The sequence below is a fragment of the Dromiciops gliroides genome, chromosome 2 (genome assembly GCF_019393635.1).
Source record: "Dromiciops gliroides isolate mDroGli1 chromosome 2, mDroGli1.pri, whole genome shotgun sequence".
NCBI classification, from domain to species: domain Eukaryota; kingdom Metazoa; phylum Chordata; class Mammalia; order Microbiotheria; family Microbiotheriidae; genus Dromiciops; species Dromiciops gliroides.
Window position 1 is genome coordinate 109,159,108 of NC_057862.1, and position 21,741 is coordinate 109,180,848.

The 21,741-nt window shown below is 46.2% G+C and overlaps 1 protein-coding gene across 3 annotated transcripts in view; it reads right to left on the reverse strand.

The window, feature by feature from the left end:
• NEURL1 (neuralized E3 ubiquitin protein ligase 1) overlaps positions 1 to 21,741 on the reverse strand; it is a 109,118-nt gene that overhangs the window by 23,918 nt on the left and 63,459 nt on the right. Inside the window, exons 1-3 of one of the 3 annotated variants that reach the window (XM_043985610.1) lie at positions 21,115 to 21,379; positions 5,249 to 5,490; positions 4,227 to 4,548 (exon numbers count right to left, since the gene is read on the reverse strand). In XM_043985610.1, the coding sequence (XP_043841545.1) occupies positions 4,227 to 4,548; positions 5,249 to 5,490; positions 21,115 to 21,148 (598 nt within the window). In that variant the 5' untranslated portion in view covers positions 21,149 to 21,379. Of the gene's footprint in view, positions 1 to 4,226; positions 4,549 to 5,248; positions 5,491 to 19,234; positions 19,388 to 21,114; positions 21,380 to 21,741 lie in introns of those variants that run through there. The other 2 variants (XM_043985611.1, XM_043985609.1) reach the window with 2 other exon arrangements.

A 21,741-nucleotide genomic window follows, 5' to 3' on the forward strand; every position in this document is an offset into this window, starting at 1 on the left:
TACCTCCATTCTAGAACATCAGCCTGGTCTGGTGATGGAAGGCCAGCTGACTGATGTAGGGGAAAAGAAAACTGCTCTTTGAGTTCTTGCTCCGATGTTTACTACCAGTGTCTTCCTGGGGAAGTCACAACTTCTCTGACCCTCATCTTTGCTCTCTGTGAAATGGGGATACTAAAACCTACAATACCTACCTCATATGATTGTTCTAAGGATAAGACTTGGGAAGCCTTAAAGTCTTATGTAAATATGAGTTATTATTATAATGAATTCCAGGCTCTTTCCTATTTCCACACCTTTGCAAGTGCTGTTCATTGTACTTTAAGTGTCTTCCTCCCTGCTATCCCTCACAAACCCTACCCATTCCTCAAAGCCCAGCTAAAGGCCTCCAACTGCAGGAAGGTTCTGGAAGCTTCCTTGCTAACACTAAATGTTGGGGCAGCTAGGTGGCACAGTGGATAAAGCACTGGCCCTGGATTCAGGAGGACCTGAGTTCAAATCCAGCCTCAGACACTTGACACTTACTAGCTGTGTGACACTGGGCAAGTCACTTAACCCCCATTACCTCACCAAAAATAAATAAATAAATAAATAAATAAAAACAAAAACAAAAACAAAAACACTCAATGTTAAGAGTTGGCAGGGGCCTTACAGATCCTCCACTCTTACTACTTCACTGTACTGAGAAGGAAACTGAGACCCAGAGAGAGGAAATCACACAGGGGATTAGTGCAAAATCAAGACTTGGGTCTCCTGCCTCCCACTTCATTCCAGCAAAAGCAAAACGCTTGTCTATTCCAACTCAGTGATTCCTCCTTCCTCTGAACTCCCACAGTGCTGAAAGTTAGAGAGCTCGGCTGGCCCCTGATCACAAACCATCTTGCCTGGTGACAAATATTTCATGTGTGTGTCTTAGCTCCCTGCTAACTTGTCAGTCCCTTATGGTCAGAAGCTGTGTTTTCTTCTGTTATTCTTCCTACCTTACATAATTGAAAATAGGACTGAGTATACAGCAGGCACTCAGTAAATGCTTGCCAAAAGAAACTACAAGATCAATGAAGGAAGGAAGGGAGGGAGAGAGGGAGGAAGCAAGCAAGGAAGGAGGGAGGAAGGGATGGATGGAAGGAAGGAAGGAAAGAAAGAAGGAAGGGAGGGAGGGAGGAAGGAAGAGAGGGAGGAAGGAGGAAAGAGAGGGAGGAAGGAAGGGAGGAAGGAAGAGAGGGAGGAAGGGAGGAAAGAAGGGAGGGAGGGAGAGAGGGAGGAAGGAAGGAGGAAGGGAGAGAGGGAGAAAGGGAGGAAAGAAGGGAGGGAAGGGAGGGAGGAGAGAAAAATGAGTATTAAGCACCTACAGTGTGCCGGGCACTAAATGCTTTACAGATATTATCTCTGAATACAGCCTGAATGATGGCTGTCCAAACAGAGCAGAAACTTCAATCAGCAGTTTAACTTTGGCGGGGTGGACAGACTAAGGGGCTGCAGAGTCTGAGCTGAGTCCCTCCCTCCTCATTCTGAGCCCTCTCCTTAAAGCCCCCTCTTCAGCACTGGTCTGATCTCTAGGCCATAAGAGAAGGAGGATGGCTGTGAACAGTTCCAGGAGAGTTCAGGGACATGGCCCAGGATGCCAACAAAGTGGAGGGAATGGGGATGGTCACAAGTCACAGGAAAAAGTCTTGTCCTCTAGTGGATGTTCATAGGAAACAGAACAGAGAAATGCACATGTTCACAGAGAGAGATATAGAGAGATGATGCCAGGGCCCCGAGACACATAATTAGGACAGTCTTGGACCAGAGCTAAGTGGGGCCTTCTGGCCCAGCAGAGTCTGGCTCTCTTTCCTAGCTTCTCTAGCCTCATCCAATCCTCTCCACCAGGACTAGCTCAAGTCTTTGCAAGAAGAAGATGCTCAGTCTCCATGTAACAGGTAGCATCACAGTCAGAACATGTCAGAAAGTGTGCCCACAAGGTATACTTGGCATGTATCCACGAGACACACACACGTAACAAACATACTAGAATGGGGATCACATGCCACCTTGGAGAACAAAATTCTAATGCACTTGTCTCAGAACAATCCTGGGAAGTAGGGAGTGGGAGTGTTATCATTCCCATTTTACAGATGAGAAACCTAAGGCTCAGAAAGTGGCCCTAACCAGCCCCATAAGTGGCAGGGCCAGCACTCAAACTCCAGGTTGTCTATTTCCACTGTAGCAGGCTGCCCATTGACATCATCTGACCTGTCTGCAAGCTGTCAGTGTGAAGCAGAGCTTAGGTTGGGGCTTACATAAAACAGAAAAGACTAAAATTAATTAAGAAACACATTTACTGAGCAAAAGAACTGCTAAGCTCAGTCCCCAGTCACTATGCTAATGAAACAGTTTCACCATCTCTGGGACTTCCAAAAAAAGAGGTTTTTATTGTTATTAATTTCATTATCTTTAACTAGTCTGTTCATTCGATTGAAGCATTTAAAAACATTTTTCTATGCTTCTGACCTCACTGATTTGAGACTCTGAAGCACATTTGTTGTTTTTTAAGTTAGCCTCATTGTGTTTTTTAAGGCCTAAATCAAACTCTTTTCTTCAGGGAGATAAGTCCTGACTTTCAATGTATAAATGGGCAGGGTTCTTGCACACAGGTCTGAATGTATGTGTGTGCCTATGGATAATTAGATAGTCATGCATACACACCTACCTCACATACATGCATACATTCTGTGATCTAGTGGAAAGAACTAGGGGGTAGGAATCAAGAGACTTGGCCATGAACTTCTTGGGTGATCACAGGCAAGTTCCCTCCCTGGGCCTCAGTTTCCTCCTCAGTAAAATGAGAGGGTTAGAAGACCTTGAAGGGTTCCTTCAAGCTTGAACGTTCTATAGCTGAGTTATTCTAAAGCTTAAGAGAATCTATGAATCTTTTCCTTCCTAGCCTGGGGTGTGGGGAAGGGGAATAAGATGAACACCCTTGAAATAGCCTTAGTGACCCTGTGTCTTCCCTAGTGCAGCACAGGAGATCCGGGCCTTGAATTTGTTCTCTAGGGAGAAAATTCTCTTTTGCCAAAGGCTGCCCAGTGATCTTTCATCCCACCCCCACCCCACCTCCGCACGGCCTTGTGTGTCCTGCCTTTATCACCCTAATTAACCAGGGTAATCAACCACATGCTGCCTGATTCCTCTCCTCCCCTCCCAGATACTTTACACAGGCAGCTGGCTGCAGGAAAAAGGCAGTGGGGAGAGGGGGGAAGGGATGCAGGGACTGCAGATGGTAACTATGACGTACAGGAAAGAAGGCTTGAGTGGGTGCTAGAAAACTCAGGTTCAAGTCCTGGTTCCAACCATTTAGTAGCTGAGCGACAGTTAGGCAAGTCACTTCATCCATCTAAATGTCAATTTCCTCACCTGTGAAACGGCAGAACTCATCCCTTTCCTGTCTACTTTTCATGTTGATCTTGGGGCCAATGAGAGAATGTGGGCAAAAACTCTCTATAATCTGTAAAGCACTTTCCAGGCATTCTCCCCATAGTGTTGGCCAAGGCCAATGCCTTTTTGTTTGACGATAACAACATGGATACATTAATAAAAATAATAATAAACTACTGATGTATTTTGTACATAACATTGTTACATAATACTTATGAATTTTGTAACATTTATGCATTACTATATAACCATGTAACAGTTCTGTATTACTATGTGCCAGGCACTATGCTAAGTGCTTTACAATTATTATCTCATTTGACCCTCACAACCACCCTGGGAGCTATTATTATCCCCATTTTACAGAAGAGGAAACCAAAACAAACCAAAGTTAAGTGACTTGCCCAGGGACACACAGCTAGTAAATGTCTGAGGCCAAATCTGAACTCAGGTCTTGCTGACTCCAAGCCTGGAGCTCTATCCATTGCACCATCTAACTATCTCCAACATTATAACTAAACTATTCCGTAATGATGAAAAACTTGATGTAATGTCATCTGGCCAATTATCCATTTTTAAGATTGTTCTTGTGAAACTAACAGCCCTGGGAATTCTATTTCACCTAAACAGGTGTTTTCATGGAATCAATTAGTGATGCCAATAGTGGGAGAGGGAAATGCCTATACATAGTTAAGCAAGCAATTATTATTATTAATACGGTTATTAGTGAACATCCAAGGTCTGCTCTGAAGATCTGGGCCCTGGGTGGGTGATGGTGGAGAAAGATAAAGGTAGAAAATGAGTGAACAAGGACTTACCAAGCAGCTGGACACCCCTTGTGAGGCCATACACATCAACCAGGGCCCACAGGGGATCAGCAGTTCGAACACCACTGAAGAATAGCATGGCAGCAGAGTCATTGACTCGGTAGAATACACGGCCCTTCTTGTCCACCCAGAAGGCAATGATGTTGCCCTCGTTAGCATACTCCTCCGGTAATGCCTTGGCCCAGAAACCACTCTGGGATACAAGGTCAGGACAGGCATACTTGGGCAGCGTGTCTGGGTTAATTCGTGATGGATCCTTGCATGTGAACCCCAGCCGGAGGGCCCCACTCCAGCAGCACTGCTTCTTGGTGATCTGTGGAAGGCATAGGGACAGAAGACTCCAGTCAGTCATATAGGGCCTCCCTTCCCCAATCCCCAGCTTGATCAATCAAGGTGACCTTCCTGAAGGAGGTGGTGAAGAGAGACACTTTAATATGGTTCACCCTTTTGGCACACTTTACTTGGCCCCACAAATGAACTGGGAAAGGAGAGGGGGAACCCAACTCTCATTAAGAGTGGGTTTTTTTTGTTTTGTTTTGGTTTTGGTTTGCTGGGGGGGCAGGGCAATGAGGATTAAGTGACTTGCCCAAGGTCACACAGCTAGCAAGTTTCAAATGTCTGAGGCTGGATTTCAACTCAGGTCCTCCTGAATCCAGGGCTGGTGTTCTATGCACTTTGCCACCTAGCTGCCCCACTCATAGTGTTTTAACAAGCACTTGAGATTCCTTTCAGTATACTTCCTTCAAGAAAGTGTCCCCTCTCTTGATCTTACCAAAGCAGATGGTTTATGTAACCTGTCCCGTTCTGAATTGAGACCTCCCAGGTTTGCTCCTACCCCTAACACCTTCCTCTATTCTTTAGGCATAGCAGGAATGACTTAGAGAGAAGGAAATGAAGGAATTGGAGAGGACAGGGGTAAGGAGGAAGCAGAGACTGGACCAAGGAGGGCAGGGGCCAAGGCAAGGACTAGGAAGAAGGAGGCTGGTGTTTGGGGATCCAGGAAATGGGCCCACCTTTAGCCTGACTTGCTCATAGATGAGGACAGGCCGGTTGCTGAAGGTGATGGCGTTACAGAAGCTAGCCTGCCGCTTGACGGCCTTGTGGCTGAGGTCCATGAGGATCTGAGAGCCCTTGGTGTGTGGGTGGAATAGTAGTGGTGTGGCCGGGAGGCTCCCGCCTGGGGGTGTTGGTAGACAGTGCTTCTGTTTGTGGTGACATCGATGAGAGGAGGCAGGGAAGGGGCCACCGATAGAATCTGCAAGAGAACAAGTCATATCGGAAAGGGCATTGTTTTCAAGAGGTTCAGCCCGACCTGAGATAGAGAGAAGCTCCCCCAAAATGCCACCCATCCCCCAAGAACAGTCTACACGATAGAAGCAGCCACCACCATCATTGCTATCCACCATCACCTTTACCATTGCCATGATCAGTCATCTGCCATCACTACCATCAGCCATCATGCATTCAATAAACATCATCTCCATCCCCACCAACCCCAGTACCATTATCCATGACCATCAACCTTCTCTTACACTTACAAAAATCCATACCCACCCCCCCTTACTGAGCAAATGCCCCCCACCCACATACAATACAAAAACCCTTTCCAAAAGCCTAGTAAAGGTGAATTCTTTGTATTATAAAACTATTTACCATTTTAAAGATGCAGGTCCTACAAAAAGTGAATTTGAAAGTACTTTAAAAAAAAAATGTTTTAGTGAGGCAATTGGGGTTAAGTGACTTGCCCAGGGTCACACAGCTAGTAAGAGTTAAGTGTCTGAGGCTGGATTTGAACTCAGGTACTCCTGACTCCAGGGCCGGTGCTCTATCCACTGCACCACCTAGCCGCCCCATGGGTGGCAGATTTCTTGAATTCAGAGTTCTGAGCTGCAATGGACTATGTTGATTAGGTATATACATTAAATTTTGTACTAAAATGATGAGCCCTAAGGAACAGGGGGCCACCAGGTCAGCTGAGAAGTATCTAACAAGCCTACCTTGAAAATGGAGCCAAAGATCCAGGGTTGATCCAAGTGGGATCAGGCCCATGAATAGCCCTTGTACTTCCTGCCTGGTCAGTATATAGAGAACCAGTCTTTTAAAAAAATGAAGAGTGACAGGCCTTGGGCAAATCAGCTTGATCTCCTTAGGCCTCAGTTTCCTCATCTGTAAGATGAGGGCATTAGGTCAGATGATTTCCAAGATCCTTCTCATTTTCTTTTTCTTATTTTTTTTTTGGTGAGGCAATTGGGGTTAAGTAACTTGCCCAGGGTCACACAGCTAGTAAGTGTTAAGTGTCTGAGGCCGGATTTGAATTCAGGTACTCCTGACTCCAAGGCCGGACACCTAGCTGCCCCTGATCCTTCTTATTTTCATTGTATCATCTAGTAGTGTACATTAGAAATGAATTTTTTTAAAATAGGAAAGTCTATATTGCTCTATGAATGTACAGGCATACTTGTTAGAGAGCCAGCATGATATAAAACCAGGGGTGTGCTGATTAATGTTTAAAAACTGGCTCTTTGGGAGAGAAATTAGGCACAACCCACTTTTAAGTTTAATCTGCATTTTTAACATTTTCCCTATCATTCCCTGAAGTCTAGACAATCAACAAAACAACAAACCGAGCCCAGATTTGTAGCATTTGTCAATCTCTGTGGTATAAATGCTCACACTGAAAATTTAACAACCAGCTTTCAAAAGCTGGTTGGACTTGGTTCCAGTATACCCTTTTCTTGTTGTTCTTCAGTAATTTTCCAGGCATGCTTAACTCTTCCTGACCCCATTTGGGGTTTCTTGGCAGAGATAATGGAGTAGTTTGCCATTTCCTTTTCCAGCTCATTTTATAGGTGAGGGAACTGAGGTAAACAGGGTTAAGTGACTTGCCCAGGGTCATAAAGCTAATAAGTATCTGAGGCCAGATTTGAACTCAGGAAGATGAATCTTCCTATCTCCAGGCCTCGTGCTCTATTTACTGCACCACCTAGCTGCCCATAGCACAAATGTAATGGAAAGCAATTTCACCAAGGCCCCCAGCCTCTAGTCAAGATTCTTCCACAAAGTTCTCATGTCGCCTAAGACAAAGTCACTTTCTTTCTTTAAGGCTTAGGTTCTCCATCTTATATTAATCTCTAAAATACTTCCCAGTTTGTCATCTTTATAAGCACCTTCTCTGTTATATAGTCATGGCCCCAGGTCCATTAAGAATAATATTCAGGGGCAGCTAGGTGGCACAGTGGATAGAGCACCGGCCCTGAAGTCAGGAGTACCTGAATTCAAATCCAGCCTCAGACACTTAACACTTACTAGCTGTGTGACCCTGGGCAAGTCACTTAACCCCAATTGCCTCACTAAAAAAAAAAAAAAAAAAAAAAAAGAATAATATTCAATCAATGAGTGAACATTTATTAAACACCTACTATGTGCCAGGCACTGTGCTAAATGTCGAGCATACCCCCCAAAAAAGGTAAAAGATAATTCCTGCCTTCAAGGAGATCACAACCTAATATCCAGTTGAACATGACACACACAAGAACTTCCCTTTCATTCAGCCTCTAAATCCACTGCCAGCTTGTCTCAGGAGAAGAAATTTAAGTTAAAAATGAGGAAAACCACCTTGAGATAGTTTTATTTTTCCTGTCCACAAGGACAGATAGGAGGGGCATTGCCTTACATGAAAGAAACCAGCTACCTTGCATCTAGTTAGCTTTATTTTGCATCCTCTCTGGGTTGCAGCCCATCACAGCTTACTAGCCTTAAGCCCATGCTCTTCCCACATTGTCTGAAGACACTGGATTACCTATGTATGTCTCAATTTTTCTGGATTGGCCACTTCCAGTCATGTCTGTCAGTGCCTTTTTCTGGACCAAACTTCAAGGGATGGGGAGTGCTTTATTTCTTGCTGAGAGGTACAGGGCCCTATGGAGCTTCAGTATTCTTTGCAGGGACCAGAGAGGAGGAGGAAGAGGGATGAAGGGAATCACAGGATTTAAAACTGGAACTAAAAGAGCTGCTAGATGGCATTTGAGGGTTTTTTTGTTTTTTGTTTTTGTTTTTGTTTTTAGTGAGGCAATCAGGGTTAAGTGACTTGCCCAGGGTCATACAGCTAGTAAGTGTTAAGTGTCTGAGGCCAGATTTAAACTCAGGTACTCCTGAATCCAGGGCCGGTGCTCCATCCACTGTCCCGGCATTTGAGTTTTAAGACTTACAAAGCCCTGGGGAGAAGCTAGGTGGCTCAGTGGATAAAGCACCGCCCTGGATTCAGGAAGACCTGAGTTCAAATCTGACCTCAGACACTTGATACTTACTAGCTGTGTGACCCTGGGAGAGTCACTTAACCCTCATTGCTCTGGAAAAGAAAAAAAGGCTACTTACAAAGCCCCTTGACCTGCATTACGTCATTTGTGCCTCACTACAGTTATAGTTTATCCCCTTTCTACAGATGAAGAAACTGAAGGTGAGGGAAGTTAAGTAACTTGCCTTGGTCCCACACTTAGCTAGTGACAGAAGCAGAATTTGAACCCAAGTCCTCCCATCTCAAAGTCCAGCATTCTAATTATTATTCCACACTACCTAAAGGTTCCATAGAGATCATTTGGTGCAGAGACTCTTTTTTTTTTTTTTTTAGTGAGGCAATTGGGGTTAAGTAACTTGCCCAGGGTCACACAGCTAGTAAGTGTTAAGTGTCTGAGCCTGGATTTGAACTCAGGTACTCCTGACTCCAGGGCCAGTGCTCTATCCACTGCGCCACCTAGCTGCCCCGATGCAGAGACTCTTAACCTTTTCTTATGGCATGGACTTCCCTTTGGCCATCTGGTGAAAGCTATGGATCCCTTCTCAGAAAAATGTTGTTAAGTGCATAAAATAAAATATATAGGATTCCAAGGAAAGCCAGTTATACTGAAATGCAGTTAAGGAAAGGAAATGGAAAGGTCATAAGCATCTGGTAAGCACCTACTATGTGCCAAGCACTTTTTTAAACAAATATTACCGGCAAAGTATTTTTAAAATAAATTTACAGACCCCAGCTTAAGAATCCTTGATCTAGTCCATCTTATTTGTTTTAGAGATGAGGAAACTGAGGCCCAGACAGTTTGGATAAGCTGGGGTATAGAGGGAGCAGTGTCCAAAACTGGCCTTGTGCTAGAGACAGGAGGAGGAACATACACAGTCACTCAAGGATTCCCAATCATGCTTATTTGGCAGGAATCATAGATTTAGAGCTGGAGAGGACCTCTGACATCATCTAATCTAGCCCCTTTTTTTAAACATATGAGGAAACTGAGGTCAAGAAAAGAGTCACAAAGGTCATAATTGGCAGGTCTGAGATTTGAACCCAGTTCCTCTCACTCCAATGCTCTTTCTACAGCGCCATCCTGATGCTCTCAAGACTGGGAGAGAAAAACGCTGAACTGTAGGATACTGTAGGAGACACGGACTTGGGCTGGAGCAGTGTGGGAAAGCTGTATGACACAGGCAGGGCTTTAGTTGAGAGCTCAGATGGAGAGGGTTGGGGGAAGGAGAGGATGTGGATCTAAGGAGAGGGAGAAATGACCCTCTGTATTGGGGGTCAGTAATATCAGAAAAGCCTCCCCCCCCCAAGCCCAGTCAGATTGGGAAAGTGCTTAGAAGTGGTGCAAAGAGCCTGACCTTGGGGCCGCCCTTAGCCAAGGGGCCAGGTCTTTGCTACAGCCTTCCCCTGGGCTTTGCCTGACTTCTAAGATTCCCTCCGGCTCTAAATCTGATTCTAGGAGCCCTGGGGAGGTTCTCATTGCACCCTATCTCCCCCTCACCCACCCCCGCCCCCAACGCAGGTTCTCCTACCTCCTACTCCCTGGGGAACTAACTCAGCTGCTCTGTCCCACAGGGAAGGACCACCCTTCCCTCGCTTGCACTGATAGTTTTACAAGCCTCCGGGAGCTTCCAGAGGCAGCTGGGGGTGGGGGGTGAGAAGGGGGGAGGATGGAGTCACCCAGAGGGGAAGCAGGAGAGGCTTCTGCTGACACAATGGAAACTCTTGGAACTTCTCCCCAACCCCCCACCCTGCCCTGCCTACCTCATAGGGCTGTTGTACAAAGTAGATGTGACTGCCCTTTGCCAAGCATTTAACACCCAATGAAAGTAATTCCTTATGCTACATCCTTCTGGCTGGTGGTACTAATTTTTGTGTGTCTATGAGTCACTCCATCTATGTTTACTGACCACCTAGGATCATGGCATTCAGAGCTAGAAGGGGCCTCAGGGATGTTCTCTCCCAACAGCTTCCGGTAATAGGTGAGAACATTTGAGACCCCAGGAGTGGAGGGCATTGTGCCTGAGGTGACCAGGAGTTAATACTGAAGCAGGGGGGGCAACTAGGTGGCACAGTGGATAGAGCACCGGCCCTGGAGTCAGGAGTACCTGAGTTCAAATCTGGCCTCAGACACTTAACACTTACTAGCTGTGTGACCCTGGGCAAGTCACTTAACCCCAACTGCCTCACTTAAAAAAAAATACTGAAGCAGGGTTGGCAAGTAAACTCAAGCTTTCTGACCTTTCAATCCAATACTCCATTCATTCTTCTCTGCATTTATAAGAGGCTAGATGCTAGCTGGAAAGAAACTAGGACTCTATCCTTGCCCTCAGGAAGCTTATATTCTAATAAGGGAACCAGATATAGATAGGTGCAAGTAACTCTAACACAAAGCAGAGTGTGATTAGTGAAAAAAAGAACAAAGGATGAGGAGAGAGAACTTGTGTGTGTGTGTGTGTGTGTGTGTATATATATATATATATATACACATTTCTATACATATATATACATATATATACACATACATATACATTAATATACACACATACACAAAATTATACATTTATAATATAATTAATTATGTATTATACAATATGGCTATTCTATCATAATTGTGTAATATAATTGTATAACATAATATAATCATATATATTTTTTGATCTATGATTTCAGCACTATAGGGTGCCTGGTGAGGAACTTCCTTTGTTAAATTCAAATCAGCATCTTCTTAATTTATTGGGGTCAGGGGACACTGAAAGATTAAATGACCCGCCCTTGGCCCCATAGGCAGTTTTGTTTCAGAGGCAGAATTTGAATCCACATCACCCTTACTCCAAAGAAGGAAATAAGTGCTTATTAAGCACCTGCAACACTCCAGGCACTGTGCTAAGCACTTTACAAATAATCCTCAGGACAATCCTGAGAGATCGGTGCTATCATTATCCCCATTTTACAATTGAGAAGACTGAGTTAGGCAGTGGTTAAGCAACTTTCATAGGGTCATACAGCTCTTAAGAATCTGACACCAGGATTTGAACCCAGGTCTTCCTGACTTAGCCCAATGTTCTACCTGCCGCTGTGCCACAATAGCTTTCGTTTGAATTGAAATAGCTCATATTTCATGTTTCTATAGCATGTTAAGGTATACAAAGTACTTTCCTTTTAACAAACCTATGAGAAAAAGGACTTATTATTTCCATTATACAGATGAGGAAACTGAAACTCAAGAGGTAAATGACTTGCTCCCAGTCACATAGTTAAGTGTCACCGAGAGAAGCTGGGTCCAGGTCTTTGGACTCCTAACTGGTCTTTCCACTGCATGAATGCTGCTTTTTGAACCAGAAAAGCAGGGACCAGGTCCCAGTTTTTATAATCATGACCCTAGGCACGACTCTCTGGAGTATTTGTTTTCTCATCTGTAAAATGGGCATAATAGGGGCAACTAGGTGGCTCAGTGGATGAAGCACTGGCCCTGGATTCAGGAGGACCTGAGTTCAAATCTGGCCTCAGACACTTGACACTTACTAGCTGTGTGACCCTGGGCAAGTCAATTAATCCTCATTGCCCCGCCAAAAAAAAAAAAAAAAGGTATAATAATATTGCACTACCTACCTCATAGGGTTGCTTCCAGAATTATAATCATTGAATCACAGATTTAAAGCTAGAAGGAGCCAGGAGCCTCACAGGACATGGGGTCCAACCAACCCCTTTATCTTATGGATGAGAACCAGGAAGATTAAGGGACGTGCTTAAAGTCTCACCAAGATTTGAACCCACAGCCTCTGACCCCAAAGCCACACTGCCATGAAATGCAATGGAAAGAATCCTGGATTTAGAATCTGAGGTCCCAAGTTCAAATCCTGATTTTGTAACTGGCTACTTACATAATCGTGGGTCAGTCACTTAACATTCCTGGGTCTCAATTTCCTAAGCTGTTAGATGGGTAGGATTTTTCACAGATGGATAGGGAGGGGAAGGAGGGAACAGATCATTTCAGACAGAGGGGGAAGATATGACCAAAGTCACAGAGGTAGAAAATCAAGGAAAAAAATTCAGGGGAGAAACACTTGAAGAGGAGATACATTTACAAAGGTAGGTTGAGGTCATCTTGTGGTTCAGGGATTTGGACTTTATTTTGTGGTCCCCTGGGAACTGAAGAGTAACAGGATCAGAACTTTGTCCCAGGAGACTTGACCTGAAAATGTATGTAGGATGAATTGGAGGGAGCTCACTTCAGACAGCTTTGGCCTTTTCATTAAAGTTAGAAAAGGTCCTCTGCTGGGTACAGGACTTAACAGGGTCAGGGAATTTGAAAAGTAGAATAAGTTTTGATCATGATAATCACTAAGAGATGGGGTATGAGCTCTGTGGCACAGCCAAGGCTTTTGTAGCACATTTGCTCGGTTTCCATGGAGTGGCACATCTGCCTGCACCATCTGGCCTCCTGGAGAAAATGATCAGGAGATCAAAGAAGACTTCTGACAACTGATTTCATTTTGAAAGGGCTGACTGACTAGGTCTCTGCTATTTATTCACTCACTCCATTCATTCCCTCATTCATTTACTCTTATGTATACACAAACACACAATTATGTACATTTATAAGGCAGTACAGTGGGCACTATGGTCAGCCAGGTGGCACAGTGGATAGAGTGCCAAGCCTGGAGTCAGGAAGACTCATCTTCCTAGCTATGTGACCTTGGCCAAGTCACTTAACCCTGTTTGCCTCAGTTTCCTCATCTGTAAAATGGGCTAGAGAAGGACATGGCAAACCACTCCAGGATCTTTGCCAAGAAAACCCCAAAAGGAGTCAGGAAGAGTCAGACACAACTGAAAAACATCATTATGGCTGTTACAGAGAGTAGAAAACAGACCTGGGAGTCAGGAAAACCTGGGTTCCAATCTTCCCCCTGACCCATTCTGTGTGACCCTAGGCAAGTCACTTATCCTTTCAGTGCCTCAGATAACTAAGAAAAGAAGTTTCAGAGAAGGTGATGGTCTGCATTCTTCACTGCAGGCTCCTTACAAAAATCACAAGTTTAAGTTTAGTCCCCAATATAATATGTGTATGTCTTTATATAGATAGATACATACATACACAAATACATATATAATACATGCATCTATACATACACATATATGTGTGTGTATCAGGGATATAGCCAGCAGACACTGGGCAAGGTTTTTCCCCAGGGCACTGACATTTTGGGGGTGGGGGTTGTGTTTTTCCTTCCTCAGTATTACCAGCCCAGTGCCTTACCTTGAAATTAGACTGGTGTTAATGGGTACAGCTATTCCCAGTCACCACCCTTGAGTCCTGTCCCCATGACATCTATATCCTGAGTACTACCTCCCCTCAATCAACTCTCAACTGAAATTTCTCCAGGTAATCACAGTTCTGTCTGCATGGTGCCTGGGGTCTTTTCTTGTTCTAATGACTAACAGTACTTTATACACCTTATTTCTTTTGTTTCTCACAGAAACATTGGGAGGGAAGTGCTATTTATTATCACAGGCACTCATTTTACAGATGAGGAAACTGAGGCTGAGAAAAGTCAAATGAGTTGCCCAGAGTCACACAGATAGTATCTGAGAAGACATTTGAACTCAAGTCTTCCTGACTTCAAGTCTACCATTCCCTCTCTCCCCATTGTTATCAAATTTATAGAATGTCTGTAAGAGCTGAAATTGTTGTCTTTCTTCCTGGAGAAAAAGTTTATACCCATATAGATGGGCAGCACGCTCAGGACAAGACCATTGTGTGAAGTAAAAGTCAGGTGAGTGTTGTGGAGAATGAGGGAATAGGTGGGGGGAGGGGCTCTGACTTTAAGCAAGACATCTGAGCCTCAGTTTCCTTATCTGTAAAATGAGGTCATTGGACTTGATGGCTTCTAGGGGCTTTTCTAGCTCTGAATCTATGATCCTATCAGATTGGGCTGCCGAGAAAAAAAAAGTTGCTTTAGACAGAACATGGAATCTCTGCTTATCCGTAGGCTGAAAATTACTCATACACACCGCCTCCCCACCTCACACTCCTCCCCATAGGTCTTTACTGGGGAGGAGGAGCTACTGATGGTCCTGCAGTCTTCTCCCTGATTCTCCCAAAGGATGATCACAGATTCCAAAGCATTGTTTTTATATGTGTGTGTGGTTCTGAGTTTTGGTTTCTCTCCATGAAGCTCTCTGTGTGTGTGTGTGTGTGTGTGTGTGTGTGTGTGTGTGTGTGTGTGTGAGAGAGAGAGAGAGAGAGAGAGAGAGAGAGAGAGAGAGAGAGTCTGTGCCCCTGTATCTGTATGTGCAGTAGTGTCTGTGTCTCTGTGTGACATCCCACCTCATGCTGTCCCTGACTGCCTGTGTATATCAGTGCCTGTCTGTGTATGTACACCTCTGCCTTAGGTTCTGTGTTTCAACATGTATCTCTGGGGTGGGGAGGCAGAAGAGGTGATCTATTCTTATCATTTCTCATGGTGGAGATGAAGGGAGTTGTTGAGAATCACAGAACACTGAATATCAGAGCTGCTTGGGACCTTAGAGATCATCCCAAGCAGCCTGTTCATTTTACAGATGGGGAAACAGAGGCCAAAAGAGGAGAAGTAACTAGTCCAAGACAACACTGCTTTAAAGAGTCTGCTTATGTTACCTACCATGACCACTTCACAATGTTCTGACTGGATGTACTCCCAGTGCTGATTATTAAATTGGGGGGGGGTAGCTAGGTGGCACAGTGGATAAAGCACAGGCCCTGGATTCAGGAGGACTTGAGCTCAAATCCGACCTCAGACACTTGACACTTACTAGCTGTGTGACCCTGGGCAAATCATTTAACCCTCATTGCCCTGCCAAAAAAAAAAAAAAATTAAATGGAGAGACCTCCAGTGCAAAGCTTCTTAAACTGTGGGTCTCAACCCCATATGGGGTCACATAACTGAATGTGGGGGTTGCAAAAAATTTGGCAACAGTAAAAGGTTATATATCTATATACCAGGGTCACGTAAAATTTTCTTGGCAAAAAGGGGGAGCAAATGGAAAAAGTTTAAAAAGCCCTAATGTAGAGTAAGGGTAGCGTCCAAATGAAGGGATATAGGGAGGGATGAAGGGATGATGATATATTTGGTAGAACACTAGGCCAAGTGAGTGTTTTTTTATTCCTGGCATTCAGAGACCATTTAATTTTTGTATTTTTGTGTACCTGCCATGTAGTAGGCTTAAATGCTCATTGACTGATTCCCACCTTTCTGCCTTTGTTCACACCTTGAATGCCCTCCCTATTCTGGCCACAGCTCTATCGCCATCCTTCAAGGTCACATGGATAGAAAGTAGCAAAGTAGAATTCAAACCTAAACACTCTGGCACTGAAACTACTTCCCAAAGCCTTCTTCAACCACCCTAGTCCACAGTGATCTGCCCTTCTCCGAGTTGATGCTGTCAATTCAACAAGCATTTATTAAACACCTACTATGTACAGAGCGCTGTGTGCTAGGCACTGAAGGAGTTTATATAAGGCATAGTCCCTGTCTTCAAGGAGTTTACAGTTTAATATTGGGCTACAACACCAATACAGATGAGCACAGGGTAAAACGCAGTAGTACATGAAAAATATATGTTCCAAAGGAAGTGGGTAGCCAGGTGGCAATGGATACAGTGCTGGGCCTGGAGTCAGGAAGACATCTTCCTGAGTTCAAATCTGGCCTCAGACACTTACTAGCTGTGTGACCCTGGGCAAGTCACTTAACCCTCACCTGTAAAATAAGCTGGAGAAGGAAGTATCTTTGCCATGAAAACCCTAAATGGAGTCATGAAGAGTCAGTTACAACTGAAACAACTGAACAACAATAAGAGTTTGGGGAAGGGAGTAGTAAAAGTAATAAAACTGGAAAGGTAAGGTGGCATAGGATCCTGGAAGGCCTTAAACATTAAGAAAAGGATCTTAACTATCAGCACCAATCAACTGGCACTTAGCACACGAAACCTAGCATCAGGGAAATAACAGATTTAGGAACCTTAGAGACCATATGATCCAACTTCCTCATTTTATGAATAAGGAAACTGAGGCCCAGAGAGGCTACATGACTTGCCATCCTAAGTCACAAAGGAAGTAAATAACAGTCAGGATTTTAACCCAGCTTCTACATCTCTAAACCCAATGCTTGGTCCAGATTGTTCAATTCAAGAAATATTTATGAAATGCCTAGGTGTCCTGCCCCTGCCTCTCCAAAAAGACTCGGCCTCTCCCGCCTCCCCACAGCGGCTAAGCATTGAGTGGGCATTCAGGAGGACTCAGGATAGATGTACCGGTTAATTACTCTCTCTTTGCGGACACAAAGCCAGTGTGAGCAAAGGGTCCTCTCTGAACCTTCACACACATACAGACACCAACACACACACACACACACACACACACACACACACACACACCCCTGTGCACACAGATGGTGAGAGTTAATGCTTGCAGGCAGAAGGGGGAGGGTTGCCTCTGGGCCTCTTGGGGGGGGGGGGCATCCTGAAGAAGAAGGATGGAGGCACCTGCTGCCTCCCCACAGACTGTGTCACTGGTTGCTGGGAAACAAACGAGTGAATGGCCAGACCCCATCTCCAGAGCCATTTGACATCCAAGCAGTTGCCTTCTTCCCAGCTGGGGAAATCCCGAATTGTCGGCAACATGTGTGCCGTTCTCACAATCACAGGCCCAGGCCTGCGTATGTGGGTGTGCAAATGAGTGTATGTATCTGGTTCAGATGGCTATCTGCACATTGAAGCCTGGGAGAGGAGATTCTAGTCCAGACCCTGGGTTCACTGAGGAGACCTGGGAGGAAACTGGGGGCTGGTGGAAGGAAGGGACTGTCTCCATCCCTCTCCCCGCTCCAAACACCGCATTCTGCTGAGGTCCTCCAAGTAACTGCTAATGCTGCCATTTGGATGGACATTCAAACATCCATTCCCTTTCCCTGCTTTGGCTTTGCCCATTTATGCCCAGCGCCAGTCCCATAATTGCTGTTATTGTTTGTCTTCATTCTTGAAGAGGACCATGACAGTGAAGGTGATGTGACTTGCAGTGAATTAGATTTAAGTGAGGGAGGGCTGTGCAAAGTCACCAACCTCATTCTCCTCCAGAGCCCTGTGGGTCCAATGGCAAGATATACATCAGGATGACTGGAGATGGCCCCAGATGTTTAAGGCAATTGGGGGTAAGTGACTTGCCCAGGGTCACACAGCTAAGTAAGTGTCTGAGGTCAGATTGGAACTCAGGTCCTCCCAACTTCAGGACTAGTGCTCTATCCACTGTACCACCTAGCTGACCCAATGGTTCCATAATGCACTCACACTCACACACACAGAGGCATGCATCTATGGCCACATACATAGGGATACTGATATGGAGATACAAATACATAAACACAGACATACAGAAACACGTATATGGACACAGAAAGGCATACCACAACACACACACACACACACACACACACTACCCAAATGGCCTTACCAACCCCCTCTTCCTAACCAGTCAGTTTTACCCTCATGGGCCTCAGAAAAAAAAAACAAACCCAAACACACCACAAGTCAGATTCAAAATAAACCCCTCAATCCCCAAACCCCAAGTCCCATTATGAAAATACAATTAAGAAAACATCTTCAGTAAACAAGCCTTAAAGGCATCTGAAATTCCAGTCATTTTACCCCAAATCCACAGTGAGGAAGGGAGCAAAGGCACGGGGAGAGGAATGAAGCAAGCAGCCCCTTCCCTAGTTCCTCATCCCCTAACCTCCTCTGCGTGTCTAATGCTGGGCTCTCTAGGGATCACCAACACGCTAAGAGCGGGCCTCCCTACTTCCCTCCCCCTCCCTACACCTGCCCTTCCTCTCTGCTGATCTTCCTTCCCTCTCTATTCTTTCCATCCTTCCCTCCCCTCCCTTTTCCTTCTTTCCTCTACTTTTCTCTCTTCTTCCCTCTCCCTTAATTCCCTTGGATCAATATCATTGACTAGTCTAGAGCCTGGCCAACCAACCATACAGTGTTTCCCAGGAATATGGGCCCAGAGCCTTGGTGGTAAGGGATTGAGGATGGCAAAGGGAATGAGCATTTATTAAGCACCCACTACGTGTTGGGTACTATGCTAATCACTTTACAAATCTCATCTGATAACCTGGAGTGGGCTAGAGTGGAAGGAGGCAGAGGTGCTGGGGGGAATGGGGCAGGAGAGACAAGACACAAGGCAAAAGTAGAAGACCTGAGGGTCCCTGATGGGCACTTATTACCTCCATGCCCCCAAAGATGCCTCTTGTGTCCTCTAGGGTGAGAAGGCATTTGAAGAAAGCGTCGCTTCCCTGGGCTTTTGAGCCTCTCAGTCTGGTTTCCAAGCTCCCACTTTTCCTGCCCCCCACCCTGGGCTGACTGGGAGCCTCATTCTCCCCAAAGCTCTCCCCCAAAGGAAGCCTGTCCCTTTCTCCACCCCTCAGCAGGCCTCCAGTTAGTCCTCTTTAACAAAGCCTTTCCACATCACAGGCCCTTTTGCTAAAGTCCCAGAATGCCGGCCCTCAGGCTCTAATTACTTCTCCTCCCTTCTTTGCTGGGGGCTGGCCAGGAACTGACCTCTGGGGTTTGCCTGAAGTCTCAATCCAAAGCAAGCTTTCATTCCCGGCAGTGACCCTATGGCTGCCCTCCCTTTGCCAGTCCTTTGGGCCCCTGGGACTTCAGAGAGGAGACCTACCTGCACTCTATCTTGTTTATCTTGTTCCTCCGGCTCCATGAGCCCCCTCTCCTAGCTCGGGCTGAGAGCCAATCCCAGAGCCCCAGGCCAGAAGGGGTCTGGGCAGAGGCTTCTGGCACTGTCCCCTTGACTAGCTCCTGGATTCTGAGTCTGCCAGGGCCACCCATCTGTCACTTTCTCTTTTCCAACCCTCAAGATTAAATTCATTGCCTTTTAAGAGAGCCAATCATCTGAGTTTTTCTCTTCTCCTCCCTGTCTCCCTCCCCCTCCCCAACCAGCTTTTCCTTTTCTAATTAGAAATTAAACTCCCTGAAGCTTAAGACTTCTAGAGAAAGACAGGGCTGGAGGGAAGGAATGTCCAGTCCAGAAAGAACCGCTGGTGGTTGGTCATATCACTTTCCCCCTCACCAGCTCTGACCCCTCTTCTTGTGCCTTTTCTAGGGAACCAGTGGAAGTTTAGGAAGCTAACTGCCCCCCCACATCTAGTCTGGTTCCCCCATTAATTTGGTCTCCAGTTCTCCTAGGATGCCCTGTCCAAGGCTATTGACCCCCATCTGGCCCAGGCCCCAGTGGAGAAACGAAATCAAATAGCCATCCCATTACCCCAAGACTGATTCAAAGTAAGGGACAGGAAGGCCAGACTAAGCCCCTCGGGGTTGGAAAAAACTCAGCTCCAAAGGGCTCTGATGACAAAACATGGGACTGAGGGGGGCGGGCATCCTCCCCACACACCGTGACTGATGATACAACATCAACCATGTTGCTACCAAAACAGCCGGTGACCTACAGGAAGCGCTGTGGAAGCCCAGGACATCCCGGCACAACCTGGTCCAGCCCAGCTGAGCCTGGAGGTGCCCAGGGTAGCTGAGCAGATCTCTGCTTGCTCTCTGAGATGGCAGAGTCAAATTGTTCAGAAGCCATTAGCCCTCTCTTGAAACCACAACTGGAGATTCTTCCTAGCTCGGGGAGAAGGAAACCAGAAAGAGCAAAGCCAAGATTCAGGAACTGGGTGGGTAAGACTGGAGAAGACAGGAGCTGCCAAGCCTGGGAAGAGATGGCACAAGGGAGTCATCCCTCTGTCTCTGTGTCTGTCTGTGTGTCTATTTTTAGACACAGGCCTGTGAAGTTTGTTTGGTTTCACCACCCAATGGGCTCACCCAATGGGTGACCCTCAGATCAGTCCCTTACTGTATAGGTGTGAACCCACATACATGAGAGCACACATAACCACACCCATATAACACAGGCAGGTGCATGTACATATGCCAAGGTATACTCAGATCACACATCTTCAGGCACACACATTCAAACACACACATCTGCGGCTACACATACATGAGCACACACGGGATCCCTCACACTCTCATGTTAACACAGCACAGTATGATATCCAGGCAGTACAGCACAAGGCCCAATGCCCATTGGTCTCTGGGTCCTTTGGTTCTTTTATCATAGGTATAAAATGCCCAGGAACTCTCACCCCACTGGGAGGAGGTCTGGATACCAACATGGGGGAGGTAAGATGATAAGGAGATTTGCTGGCCATCTGTCCGCCTGCCTGCCTGCCTCTGGGCTGGTGGCCGCCAGGGAATCCTGGCCTTCTCCCTCACTCTCCCTCTCTGCCTTCGCTTTTCCTCATGCCCCTGGATCAATTGGGGATCTTCCCCAAAGCTCATCAGCCAAGCCCGCCATCCATCCCCTGCTCCTGCCCCTCTGCCCTCATCCCCTGGAATCCAGCACACAGCCAACCAACTCAGGCTCATGAATGACAGAAAGCCCTAGGCACACTGCATGTTACCCTGGGCCACCCTCCCTCCCAGAGTCGGCTGCTTTAGGCCAGACTGGGGGACAAGGGCTGCAGAAGGGTGTCTGCTCCTTACCATAGAGGGTGCTCCGGGTGATCTGTCCCCCCATGGCCGGCAGGGTGTGGGCACTGCCACCTCGGGGCCTCTGTCACAGAGTGCTGGTGCTGCTGGGGACCTCCCTAGGGGCAGGCATGACCGGCAGCTGGCGGCTCTCACGCACACACAGGCAGACACACAGCCTGAACAGCTTAGTGCCTGCTCACAAACACAAGCACACACACGCACACGCGCGCGCACACACACACACACACACACACACACACACACACACACACCCGCTAGCTAATGCACAGCTCAGCTTCCACCCACTTTCAGACCCTCCCTCCTCCCTCCCTCCCTCTCTTGGTGCAGGCAATAGGAGCTGTCATGTTTATTTACATAAGGAGGAGGAGACTGGAGTCTTCCTGAAATAGACTGAGAGTGCAGAGCCTTCTGTTGATGCAACAGCCCCCTATGTAGGAACCCAACATAACGTGTGATATGTTCACACACCTATTACCTGCACAGGGAGTCCCACTCACAAGGACACACCATCCCCCCATCCCACCTACCTTGACACACAGTCACACCTGCTCCACACCAAGGCTTCCCCCTGCATATACAAGTGCACGGTTACACACATGCATACATGCACATATACAC